The sequence below is a fragment of the Silurus aristotelis genome (assembly GCF_946808225.1).
Source record: "Silurus aristotelis genome assembly, chromosome: 23".
NCBI lineage: Eukaryota > Metazoa > Chordata > Actinopteri > Siluriformes > Siluridae > Silurus > Silurus aristotelis.
The window spans coordinates 15,838,122-15,851,946 of NC_139596.1; the positions used below are offsets into that span (position 1 = coordinate 15,838,122).

At 35.4% G+C, this 13,825-nt stretch overlaps 1 protein-coding gene across 1 annotated transcript; it reads left to right on the forward strand.

Moving 5' to 3' along the window:
* The first annotated feature begins 2,395 nt into the window (after nucleotides 1-2,395).
* Nucleotides 2,396-13,818, forward strand: nipsnap1 (nipsnap homolog 1 (C. elegans)). The gene is made up of 10 exons (XM_083527462.1): nucleotides 2,396-2,557; nucleotides 5,357-5,484; nucleotides 5,648-5,693; nucleotides 5,973-6,067; nucleotides 6,191-6,261; nucleotides 6,581-6,721; nucleotides 8,072-8,103; nucleotides 8,220-8,314; nucleotides 9,831-9,914; nucleotides 12,401-13,818. Exons 1-10 carry the CDS (start codon nucleotides 2,436-2,438, stop codon nucleotides 12,463-12,465), a joined length of 879 nt encoding a protein of 292 aa, XP_083383588.1. The 5' UTR covers nucleotides 2,396-2,435; the 3' UTR covers nucleotides 12,466-13,818.
* The last annotated feature ends 7 nt before the right edge of the window (nucleotides 13,819-13,825 follow it).

Consider the following 13,825-nt stretch of genomic DNA (forward strand, 5'->3'; position numbering starts at 1 on the left):
AAAGAGGAAACCCAAACCAGGACCTCCATGAAGATATAGATCAAATAGATCTAGTAGAAGATCTTTTGCTATAAATCTGGCCCCTCTACTGGACACCTTTAGGATGAATGTAAATGCTGACTGCACCCCATGCACCTACATCAGAACCTGACTTCACTAACACCCTCGTGGCGAATTGAGCACAAATCTCCACAAGCACACTCCAACATCTAATGGAACATCTTTCCAGAAGAGTGGAGGGTTTTATAACAGCAAATGGGGATTGAATGTTTGAATGGGTTACTCAAAAAGCACTAATGACTCTAATGCTCAGATGTCCACAAACATTTGACCATATAGTGTATCATGACATCCACATATACATATATACATAATGACACACAAAACTTTATTTATTTTACATTAGCTTAAATGTGGATATGTGAACACGTCTACTGCACAGGAACGAAGACAAATCTAGTGCCCTTTAACTGAAATTACCAGAAGTGTAAATAAATGAATTGTGTGGGGAAAACACATTCAAAAAAATATTAAACCATATATGAAATGAAAATAATGACCTTAAAATAAATTAAGGGTGAAAGTAAAATAACTGCATGTGAAAACTGTGGGAAATATGTATCCGAAACTCAAATGAAGTTCATTTTGTAAAGATTTTTTGCTAACATTTTAATGACATTTATGTATGTTCATTCCAGTTCTTCTTGCTAATGCTAGATTTAACTGCTTGACCATGATAATGTCATATTTAAGTCTGTTTTCTTTGCTTATCCTAGACTCGACATGACTTTGCTAATGCTAGATTTGACTATGCACTTTTTTCTTTGCTAATGCAAGATTTGAATATGCACTTTTTTCTTTGCTAATGCTAGATTTGACTATACACTTTTTTCTTTGCTAATGCTAGATTTAACTATGCTCTTTTTTCTTTGCTAATGCTAGATTTAACTATGCTCTTTTTTTCTTTGCTAATGCTAGATTTGACTATGCTCTTTTTTCTTTGCTAATGCTAGATTTAACTATGCTCTTTTTTCTTTGCTAATGCTAGATTTGACTATGCTCTTTTTTCTTTGCTAATGCTAGATTTAACTATGCTCTTTTTTTCTTTGCTAATGCTAGATTTGACTATGCTCTTTTTTACTTTGCTAATGCTAGATTTGACTATGCTTTTTTTTCTTTGCTAATGCTAGATTTAACTATGCTCTTTTTTCTTTGCTAATGCTAGATTTAACTATGCTCTTTTTTTCTTTGCTAATGCTAGATTTGACTATGCTCTTTTTTCTTTGCTAATGCTAGATTTGACTATGCTATTTTTTCTTTGCTAATGCTAGATTTGACTCTTTTTCGCCATTGTTAAAGATGACTGTTTTCTTTGATAATGTTCGATTTGACTGTTTGTTTGGGTTTTTTTGTTTTTTGTTTTTGCTAATGCCAGATTTAATGTTTCTTAATACTAATGCCAAATAAAACTTTATTCATTTATTTATTTTTTGCAAAGTCTAGATTTGACAAATGTGACATTTAAATCTGTTTAATTTTCTAATGCTGGTCCCATTCAATTCAATTCGATTGTATTCGTATTGCACTTTTAACAGTGGACATTGTCAGAAAGCAGCTTGACAGAAATAAACTAGATCACGAATATCAATTTTCTCGTCTTTAATTAGTCCCTATAAATGTGCGAGCGGTGGTGGCCTGTGCTGTGGAGATGAAATGATGAAAAAACCTTGAGAGAAACCAGAATCAAAAGAAATCCTGTCCTCATCTGGTGACACCAAACATCCATTCGATTTATCTGACTCGGTTTTTCTTTTGCTAATGCTAGATTAGACTAGTTAAATTCCACTAGCTAACATACTTGCCTAGGTAGCATAATATGGTTATTTATATACTACTTTCCTTTCATGAATTTAAAAGCAGGAGTTTTTTGTTTGTTTGTTTGTTTGTTTTACTTTCACCTGCATATGTTTTATTTGTTAATTACTCCTTTGCTTTTGTTTTGATAGTACTAGATTAAACTAGCTCAAATTCCCACAGTTGGTATCACTGGCTGGCAAATTAAGTTATTCATATTCACCCAAGAGAGGTTTGATCATGTTTTTAAGCAGAAATACAATTGTATTTAAAATGAAAACTCATCATAAATGTTATTTTGGTGTGTCACATAAATATGTCATCATCGACTCAAATTTCTTTCTAAATTTAAAGCAGTTTGATTAAAAAAAAAAAATTATTATTGGAAAAATGTATGAAATTACGGGTAAAAGCATGCTATAGGTTGGAAATAGGCTAAAAACAAAGGGTGTTTTGTCATAGGTTAGATTTTACTCGAGTGCAAAGGTAACTGCATGGTGCAGTGATTAAACGCACATACACAAACTGGTTAATCATTCACACATCAGTATTTTAAAAACCTCCCTGTCCTGTTAGGGCAGATGAGCAGGCTTTTCTCTCTATTTCAAACTGAAGTTATGGCACCAACACGCTTTCTGACTCTGTTCCGCAACCACAGGGGTTTGTGGAAAACCTTCTTCCGTCCAGGTGTTCAGCTACACAGGTAAACTTTCACACTGATCACGCAGGTTTCCGATTTGACTCTAGGACCTTACTATAGGACCCTGAATTGTACCCTAAGTCAAACTGGTATATCATCAATTGTTCCAGAGATCTGAAAGTATCTTAGTACCTTAGTATGGGTTACAGGGATTAGTGTGTGTGACAGGGATTTACATGTGTTACAGGGATTAGTGTGTGTTACAGGAATTAGCATGTGTTACAGGGATTAACATGTGTTACAGGGATTAACATGTGTTACAGGGATTAGTGTGTGTTACAGGGATTAGTGTGTGTTACAGGAATTAGCATGCGTTACAGGGATTAGTGTGTGTTACAGGGATTAGTGTGTGTTACAGGAAGTAGCATGTGTTACAGGGATTAGTGTGTGTTACAGGAATTAGCATGTGTTACAGGGATTAACATGTGTTACAGGGATTAGTGTGTGTTACAGGGGTTTAACGTGTGTTACAGGGATTAGTGTGTTACAGGGATTAGCGTGTGTTACAGGGTATAATGTGTGTTACAGGGATTAGCGTGTTTTACAGGGTATAATGTGTGTTACAGGGATTAGCGTGTGTTACAGGGTATAATGTGTGTTACAGAGATTAGTGTGTGTTACAGGGAGTAGTATGTGTTATAGTTATTAGTGTGTTTTACAGGGATTAGTGTGTATTACAGTTATTTGTGTGTTTTACAGGGATTGGTGTGTGCTACAGTTATTAGTGTGTGTGTTATGAGGATTGGTGTGTGTGAGACAGTTAATAAAGTGTGTGTTACAGGGATTAGTGTGTTTTACAGGGATTAGTGTGTGCTGCAGTTACTACTGTGTTACAGTGATTAGTGTGTGTTACAGGGAGTTTTGCGTGCTGCAGTTATTAGTGTGTTTTACAGTTATCAGTGTGTTACAAGGATTTGTGTGTGTTACAGTTATTAGTGTGTGTTACAAGGATTTGTGTGTGTTGCAGTTATTAGTGTGTTTTACAGTTATTAGTGTGTGTTACAGGGATTTGTGTGTTACAGTTATTAGTGTGTGTTACAGTTATTAGTGTGTGTTAAAGGGATTTGAATGTTACAGTTATTAGTGTGTGTTACATGGACTATTGTGTGTAACAGGGATTATCGTGTGCTACAGTTATTAGTGTGTTACAGGGATTATTGTGTGCTACAGTTTTAAGTGTGTGCTACAGTTATTAGTGTGTGTTACAGGGATTAGTGTGTGTTACAGTCATTAATGTGTTTTACAGGGATTAGTGTGTGTTATAGTTATTAGTGTGTGTACAGGGATATGTGTGTTCTTACAAGAATTAGTGTCTGTTACAGTTATAAGTGTGTTTTACATGAATTAGTGTGTGTTGCAGGGATACACTAATTTATTAGCAAATTATGTGAGTATCCAAAAGGAGCAGCTCTGGATATGCTAATCTTTGAATAAGAACGATTGCAACACCTGGTACTTTTACTCAAGAATAATTACTCCATCATGTTCAGTAGGGTTGAGGTCAGAGCTCTATAGCAGGAGATTTTTAACTCCAACCTATTTAAAGCATGTCTTCGTGGAGCTGGCTTTGTGCACAGGGGCACTGTCATGCTGGAACAGGTTTGGGCCTCCTAGTTCATGTAAAGGGAAATTTAATGCTAACACATCTAAAGACATCCTTAAAAATTGTTTGCGTCCAACTCTGTAGTAAAAGTTTAGTGAAAAATATGCTTGGACAAGGCCCAATAATTAATACATTTATTCATTAGTTAATCTTGTTTATGAGAGAATCCATAGGAAAATAGCCAAAAAGGAAGGTTCAAGCTGACAGGAAGATTTTTTGAAGATTGAGGTGGAGAAAAAGAAAAACACAATGTGATCATACTATTTTCTTGTTCGGATCCTTACTGTGAACAATAACAGAAACCTGTGTGACGGAGAACAGGAGAGATGATGTTAGCAGACTGCCTCAACCCCACAGTCAAACATGAAGCTGGAAATTTAATGCTTTGTAGTTGTTTTGGAGCAGAAAAGGTTGGAGATTTATTTCAGGTGAAAGGAACCAACATGGCAACCATTCCATGGGATTCCTTCTGGACTGCAGCTTAATTGGATCCACCAACATGCAACAATAGTGAGCCAAAGCGTACTGACGTCTGATCTCTGTAAGGGTTATTTAGAGACCAAACAGCTGTCTGGAGTGATATCTATCATGAAATTGCCTACACAGTCACTGCACTTAAATCATATTAAACTGCACTGGGATGAGGTGGATCACAAGGACAGAAAGAAATCTCTAGTGTAGAAGAACTTTGGCAAGTTTTACAAGATGCACGGCAAAGATTTTCAGCTGAATGTTCGGAGAAATGAACTGTGCGAATGCTAAGAGCGTGTAAAGCCGTTATTCATGCTAAGGGAAGATTTTTCAATGGAACATCTGTACATGTATATATTTGTTTGGTTAGTTGATTCTTCAGATAGTTAAATGACCTTGTTTGTTGCATATAAACAAAAGGAACATAAGTGTACATGAAATAGTGTTTCCACACTTTTGACATATGATAAAGTGAAATTGTACTTAGGTGTAAAAGCGTATGAATGTCACTGGTGTCTCAATAATGTTCCTTGGATAAGATCTGGATTCTGACCAGAATAATGTGGTTTACAGAATATAAATGAATGAACAAACACATTTGCAGCAAACATTAAAAGCTAATTTTTTAGCATTGAATTCTAAATTGGTTGTTATCATGTTTTTTTTTTTTGTTTTTTTTTTACTTTACTTAAGGTTAATAAACCTCGTTTTGCTTTGCAAATGATTAGGAGCTTGGCGGATAAAAGCGATGGTGGATGGTGGAGCTCTGTATTTGGACACAAAGTGGATGCGAGGAAAGATGCCCACTCCAATCTTCTGTCCAAGAAAGCAACCAGTGGCCTTTTTAAATTCCAGTGTAAGCTGCTTTTTTTTTATAAAAGCACAGAAGGTCTAATAACGAATCGTGGCAATAAACAAATGTACTTGGTTGTTTCTGTGCACGGATATCTGACTAAATGAGTTGGAGGGGAAAAATAATATTCGGCTACAATCTATTTTTTTTGTATTTTTCCTCCTAGTTCACAACGTCAAGCCTGACTGCTTGGAAGCCTATACCAAGCTCTCGTGAGTAGAGATCCTCTTCATCTTAAGAATTTTGAGTATCAGGATGTCCTGTACTTGAGTTTGTTATCGTCACTCAGGCCTAATGCACTTGTTATCAGGACATCATGTAAAGTCCTGACCTCATATAGTTTCAAGTTGTTTTCCTCTTATGATCCACAAGACAAAGTTTACTGAATGTTGTTTTCACAGAAACTGGCCTTTTAAAGCATTTCCTTAAATTACAATAGCTATTGAAATGTATGTGTGTGTGTGTGCACATGTGTATGTGTGTGTCTCAAGAACTGAAGTTCATAAACAGCTGCACAGTGATCCAGATTTTCCCTGTGAAATTGTGGGAAGCTGGACCACGTGGTATGGAGAACAGGACCAAGCAGGTATGTGTGTCAAAGAAACACCTTTATATAACATTCATTTATTATTGTCTCAATGTTGATTATTGATACTTTATCAGGTTTGCGGTTCTAAGGTAACACCTGATGTTGCATTTTTTTTTCCAGTGCATCTCTGGCGATACTATGGTGGATATCCAGCTCTGATGGAGTGCTTGAACAAACTGAAGGAAAACACGGTATTTTCTCTCTTTTTTTTAGCGTTTATCGTTTTGTGTACAAACATTAAAAAAATCGGAGCTACAAATAAAAAAAAACTTGAGGTCATATAAAACTGTAAGAAAAGCTGTATTTTTTATTATTGGCTAAAAAAAAATATATCTAAACCTTTATCAACTAATTACGAATACCTGTGCTTTTAAATATGCATGAGATGCAAATTAGGCACAGCCTCTTTTCCTATGAGAGTACAAAAAATAGCTAATTTTGGATCTGTAATTGAACGGTGTTTAATCAGTTTCTCGTCTTATTTCTGACATACTTTTCTGATTTGTCTAGGAGTATCTCAGGTTTCGCAAAGAGAGGAGTAAGATGCTGATCTCCCGACAGAACCAGCTTCTTCTTGAATTCAGCTTCTGGAACGATCCTGTACCCCGACCCGGACCCAATATATACGAACTGAGAACTTACAAATTAAAGGTGAAAGAATATGTAAAATGTAAATATAAGTACACACACACACACACACACACACACACACACACACACACACACACACACACGTGTATATATATATATATGTATATATATATATATATATATATATATATATATATATATATATATATATATATATATATATATATATATATGCCCACATATGTAAATGTGTAGCAGTAGGCAGCAGTAGGCTGTGCATTTCACATCTACACCTTCTGTGGTGTTCTACATGAATCCACCTCTTAATACCATCATTATGATGCCATGGGTATAGAAACCATCAATATTATAGAGAAACGCAGTAGATCAGAGCTCTGCATCACAAGCAGGAGCCTCATACAGTGAGAATGAAGGCTTTTACTAAAGCAAGAAACCCAATGAACACATTTAACAAGTCTCCTTTCACTGTAGTCACAGCTACATCATCTCTAGCAGAAGCACCAATATTTACTGTGCATTTTCTATGGGGATTTAAAATGAAAGCAAATTATGTGTTTTTGTGCAAAATCTATGGGAAAGTAACGTATATATGGTTCATGAAAAAGCTTCAGAACTGTATTAAACCTTTCCTCACAATGTCCAGCTTTTCTTGAAAGAAAATGGCCTTATAAGTTTATGCGCAACCAAACAGGCACAACAGGCAGTTGTGAGGCTTAGATTTTTTTGATAATAAAGCAAGTGGAAGTAGTAGCAGTAGATCTGTGGTTAAGATGTTGGACTTCTAAATGGTATTTCATGATTTTAAATCCCAGAAACACCAAGCTGCCACTGCTGGGCCCTTGGGCACGGCCCTTATCCTTCAACTGCTCGGTATAAATGACATAATTGTAACGCCAAATGTAAAAAAGCCAAATTATACCAGATTGAAGGCTTAATTTACAAATGCCTTTCACATTAACATATAAATTGACACTCCATTAACTGCCCTCAGACATTTTTTTTTTTTTTTAGCTCTACACTCATGTCCGACTTCTTCTTCTCCAAAAATCCACTTTGTAAATGAATAAATCGATGTACTCCTGTGCTTTTCCTTGACAGAGTTAGACCTATATGTAGACCCAGAGACACAAAATGAACACAAAAAACTTTTCTAAGGAAAGAAAAAGTGAAGAAAGGGTGCTGCATGCTGAGATTTGGTCTTTAAATGTCCAGTGCCATGATCCGGTGCCCCTGTGGTGGAGAGGGTTCAAGGATTCGCAGTGGCAGCTTAGTGGGGTTGAGGCTTGGTATCAAATGCTGAATCCTATTTTGTTTTTATTGTTGTTGATTTTTTTTTAAGTGTATTAATATCTTAAAAAATGTCATTTGGTTTGTGCATGAACTTGGAAGCCGGGGACAATGATCGAGTGGGGAAATCACTGGTAAGCTTCATCACATGACAGCTTTAAAGCATTAATGTAGTTTTGTGTGATGTTCACTTAACCCTAATCCTAATCCTGGGTTTAATTCACTTCTTCCAATATGTTCTGCTTGACAGGGCTCGAGCGATCAAACACCGACAAGAGAACAACGAGGCAGTGGGAGGATTTTTCACTCAGATCGGTGAGCTGTATGTCGTTCACCATCTTTGGGGTATGTCATGAAGAAATTCACATCCATTTTTTTATGTTTTAAGAAGTTTTAAAATGAAAAATCTGATTCATATAGCAAGCAGAAATCAATTGTAGAACTGGTTATACATTAATAAATAAAGCACAAATCAATCATTTATTCATTTAATTAATAAAATAAACAAACAAATAAATAGGCAATTAATTAATCAATGAACTAATAAAAAAAAATTAACAATAACAATAAAAAAAAACAAATAAATACATTAGTTAATATGAGAACTAAAACAAGACAATAAGTAAATAAATAATGCACCAATAAATAAATAAGCTAATTCAAAAAATTCAAAAAGAGAATAAATAATACACAAATGAATTAATTAGCTAATTTGAGAAGTTAAACAAGAAATAAATGCACAAATAATTAAATTATTTAACAAAATAAATAAAAAAAAATACATACCGTACATAAATAAATTATTGAATTAATAAACCTAAACAAAAAATTAAATGAAGAAACACAAATAATTTAATAATTTTTTCAAAGGATTTTAACAAGAAAATAAGTTAAAAATGATTTTAAAATGCACAAATCAATCAATTGGTTAATTAATAAAATTAAACAAGAAAATAAATCAATGAATGAGTCAATAAATAAAATAAAATAAAATAAAAATAAAATAAAAAATAAATAAAAAAAAATGAAATTAAATTAAATGAAATTAAATTAAATAGACCAGACATTAAAACTGGTTTAATAAATAAATAGATACATAACACAAAGGACTCAACACACAATCTTACACACTTCACACATCCACATCTTCAGCATCACTCATATTATATCACCTCATTACTACAAACTGTTTACATGCTGTTTTTGCACATCTTTTTGACTGCTGCTATTGTTTTTTGCACAACCATTTTGTTTACATTTTGTTTAATTACATGTTCACTCCTGTACTCAGTTCTCTTTTACACACCGCGCTGTGTAATACACAACAGGTTTACTGGTGGCACTATTTCGTGTTTTGTGTATTTTGTCCTACACTGTCTTGTGTTGTCTTGCACTGTCTTGTGTTGACTACTTTGTCTTTGCACTGTTTGCACCAGGATGCACACGCTGCACTTTGTGGCGAGGACACTTACTAGTGCTCAGCTCTGTGTTTCCTGTTATGTAGCTTTATGTTGTAAATGTGGCACCAGGTTTCCTGCAGGAACGTTGTGTAATTTGTGTTCTGCGTCAGATAGATATGGATGAAATGACCATAAAAGCCTCTTGACTTGACATGAAGTGCTTTTTTAGTCTAATATACTATTATCTTTATAGCATAATATTTATAATTTATTAAACATTTATTTAATCGATTTATAATGATCAATTAATGATAGCAATTTCCCACATGTTTTTTGCGTTGTTTTGGATGATCCTGCTGCAAAATATCCTTAAAAATGTAGTGAAATAAATTATATATAAAAAATAATTCTTTCCACATGTAATTTATTAATGTGATTTAATATATTGTCAATATGTGCAGCTTATAAAGACCTGCAATCCAGAGAAGAGACGAGGAACTTGGCTTGGATGAAAGAGGGCTGGGATGTCAGTGTGTATTACACCGGTGAGACACACACTGTCAATGTGAGCTACAGATCATGAAGGATCACATTACTGTAGTGTTTAACACACACACACACACACACACACACACACACACACACACACACACACACACACACACACACACACACACACACACACACACACACGTGCTTTTAGGTAAGCTTTTGGTGCCATCTAGTGTTAGTGCAGCAGAAGTGGACGAGGTCCCTCTTAATTTTTACACTGAAAGTCTGGTGTGTTGTGTGTGTTGAGTTATACAAGTCTGCCTATAAAAACATTTCTAAGGAAAAAAAAATCAGATTAAGTGGTTTGGCACATATACATTGAGGCATAGTGAAATTCTTTCTTTGCATGTCTTAGATTGTTAGGAAACTGGGGCCAGTAATTGTAATTGTGCCATTTCTCAGTCATTCATAGTGTGAATTGGTGTGTGAGAGTAATTGTGCTCTGTGATGGGTTTGCACCCCATACAGCATCCTGAGTTCCCTGGGATAGGCTTTAGCTTCCCCTGGAACTTTATGTAGGACAGTGGGGGATCAAGTACACAAACCATGTAGTTACATTTAATAAAATATGACTCCAGTAAAAGTTCAATTGTACTGTAATTTCCGGACTATTAAACGCACCCAAATAAAAGCCGCACCCACTGAATTTGACAAAGACTTTTTATTTTGAACATAAATAAGCCGCACCTGTCTATAAGCCGCAGGTGTCAACACTGAAACTAATGAACTTTACACAGGCTTTAACGAAAGACGGTGTCTGTTACACGGCTTGTATCTAAACAGTAGCCTACCAAGAAAGTCATTGTTCACTGTCTTCCTCCTTCCTTTCACAACAATTTCTCTCGGGAGTTTATCTTTTGGCATCGTCGTGCGTTTAAAAACACCATCGGTGAATCTTTTCTCCCGATGCCGTGCAGCTCAGAACACAGGTGAAGTGTTTTTTCATGCCCGGTTGTTTTCAGCGTGACGAATGATTCACATTTCCTGTAGACAGTCCGAGTGAGCGGCAGGTCAAACGTCAGAGGAACATCATCCATATTTATGATGTGGTGCGGCCCGATTCAGTGGGAGCGCATCTGATTTAATATAAAGAGTTTCACCTGAACCCGTTCGGCAATTTCATTGGTCTAATGTTATGGGGCTCAGTTCTTTTGGCGGCATGAAGTTTGTGAAACTGCGAAAAACCCAGGAAAAATCCATAAATTAGCCCCTTCGTTGTTTAAGCCGCAGGGTTCAAAGAAAGGGGAAAAAAGTAGCGGCTTAAAGTCCAGAAAATACGGTACTTAAATAATCAAAAAGTACTGATTTATTATGGTTATAATGTTCCTATTATCATTTTTGTCACAAGACTCTTTGCTTAATCAACACAGGTGATGTATAAAGACCCTGATGTTACACTCAGCACAACAAATCTATTATTCGAATGATATTAACGAGTCAAACACTGAATCCACTAAACTCTGAAGACTGAATAATACAATTATCATGAACCAAAAACTTATTTTCAACTACTTCATAAAAATCGTGTAAACAAGGCCACTGTATGAACTGTATGTTGGTGATTAGTAGATACACGAAGCGCCAATCAAAACAAGTTCAGAACAGATTGGCGCTCGACCCTGATTGGTGAATTGCTGCATGCAAAGTTTTCATCCTCATAAATAAAAAGGAACCACTAATTTCGCAAAATGTAGTAAAAAGTACTTGATTTGATTTTGAAATGTAGTGAAGTTACAGTAAAAGTTTTCCCAAGTGGAAATACTTCAGTAAAGTACAGATATGTGAAAAAGCTACTGAAGTACAGTAATGAATTACATCTACTGCTGTCCCCCACTGGTGTAGGATAAGGAGTATAGAAAATGGATGGATGGATGGATGGATGGATGGATGGATGGATGGATGGATGGATAGATAGATTGGATGGATGGATGAATCGATGGATGGATGGATGGATGGATGGATGGATGGATGGATGGATGGATAGATAGATTGGATGGATGGATAGATTGGATGGATAGATTGGATGGATAGATTGGATGGATGGATGGATGGATTGGATGGATGGATGGATGGATGGATGGATGGATGGATTGGATGGATGGATGGATGGATGGATGGATTGGATAGATGGATGGATGAATGAATGGATGGATGGATGGATGGATGGATGGATGGATGGATGGATGGATGGATGGATGGATAGATTGGATGGATGAATAGATTGGATGGATAGATTGGATGGATGGATGAATGGATGGATGGATGGATAGATTGGATGGATGGATGGATGGATGGATGGATGGATGGATGGATGGATGGATGGATTGGATAGATGGATGAATGAATGAATGGATGGATGGATGGATGGATGGATGGATGGATGGATGGATGGAAAACTATATGCTGATACACAACCAACAGAACATCTTGTATTCAAACTCCATTTGGTTAAAACTAAAAACTTTCCTTTTCTTTGCAGTTCCCTTAATCCAGAGTATGGAGTCAAGGATCTTGATCCCCACAAGCAGCTCACCTCTGCAGTGACAAACAAACTGCCATCGTGTCTCTGTGACAATCCTGTGGATTCTCATCTCTTCTGAAGTGCAGTATAAATCCCCAGCTAACAACTTCAGCCACGAGAACAATCCCTTTTGATCTGTTGTTAAATATTGAATAATATTTTTTCAAAAAGAAAGTTTTTGTGAATGCACAGTTTTTAATTGATATCAGTGTTTACTTTATGATTATCATGAAGTACAGCTTAAACAGGGCTGCATATCGGAGGTAGTTAAATGCTCTGCCACATTTTTGCATAAAACATTTGCACAGATCTTTTTTTTGTAGACTGCAATGGAGTGGAGCAGAATAAAACACGATGCGAACAAATGCATGATGATGTTAATTGCAAAGGTTTGGAGAAATGACATTAAAACTAACAAGGGACTGTTTTAAAACTAAAAGTTTGTGGGTGATTTCACAATTTGGGTGCCATTGTAAGTACCTTTTAAAGATCTTTCCAATAGTAAACCTGGAATTTTTTTTTTTACATTTTGCCATTTAAAATGTGTTAACTCCATTTCCACTTTTTTTTTTTTAACCATAAAAATGGCTTATCCAAATAGGACATTAAAGACAACATTATATTTTTTTGTCCTGACAGTTCATATGTGCAACAGTGTGAATAAGACATGGCAACCTGCGCCAGCTGAAGTTACATCTACTGTAAATATAACACGCTTTACCTTTAAAGGGGGTGGAAATGGAGAATCATTAACAGATTTATGGTTATTTTGGTTGCCTGGGTTCATATAAAAAGCGCATTTACTTTACAAACCCTGCCATCAGCAGCAATCATCACATTATTGTGTAATGTTGTACAGGTTACTTTACAAACCATGCGGTTTATATTTAACATGCCGGATGTTATTGCGGCTGAATGTTGGATTGTCCCTGTTGGTCTCTACTGGTCATTGTTGCCTTTTATTAGTGTCTGATGTCTGATACCATCCAATCGAAAACATTTGACAATTTGATAATGAACACATATTGCTATAGTATCTACAGCACACCAATAGATACCATTAGGATGTTCAGTAAGATTCCAGTAAGGTTCTACAATGGTTTCTTTGGTTTGATGATAATCATTTATTGATGAACACAACTAGATGCTAAATTAATTAGTTAATAATCATTTAAATGGTTATATTATTTAGTAGTTTTTCTAATGGTGGACAGCTGATGGTTTGAAGTTTGGAAATATTGGAATTTTCATTCGAAATTGTAATGGTTTCTATTGTTTTTCATTTATTCTATTTTCTATTTTTTTTTTCAGAAGGAGTCTCCCAATTACATACTTTGACAGTTTTGCTTATAAATAAATGAATACCTCCTACTTAATCAATGT

Coding starts and splice junctions, on each gene's coding strand:
- nipsnap1 (XM_083527462.1), top strand. CDS start 2,436: ATGAGCAGGCTTTTCTCTCTATTTCAAACTGAAGTTATGGCACCAACA. Junction 6,722..8,071: donor TGAGAACTTACAAATTAAAG/GTGAAAGAATAT, acceptor TGAACTTGGAAG/CCGGGGACAATGATCGAGTG. Junction 9,915..12,400: donor TGTCAGTGTGTATTACACCG/GTGAGACACACA, acceptor TTTTCTTTGCAG/TTCCCTTAATCCAGAGTATG.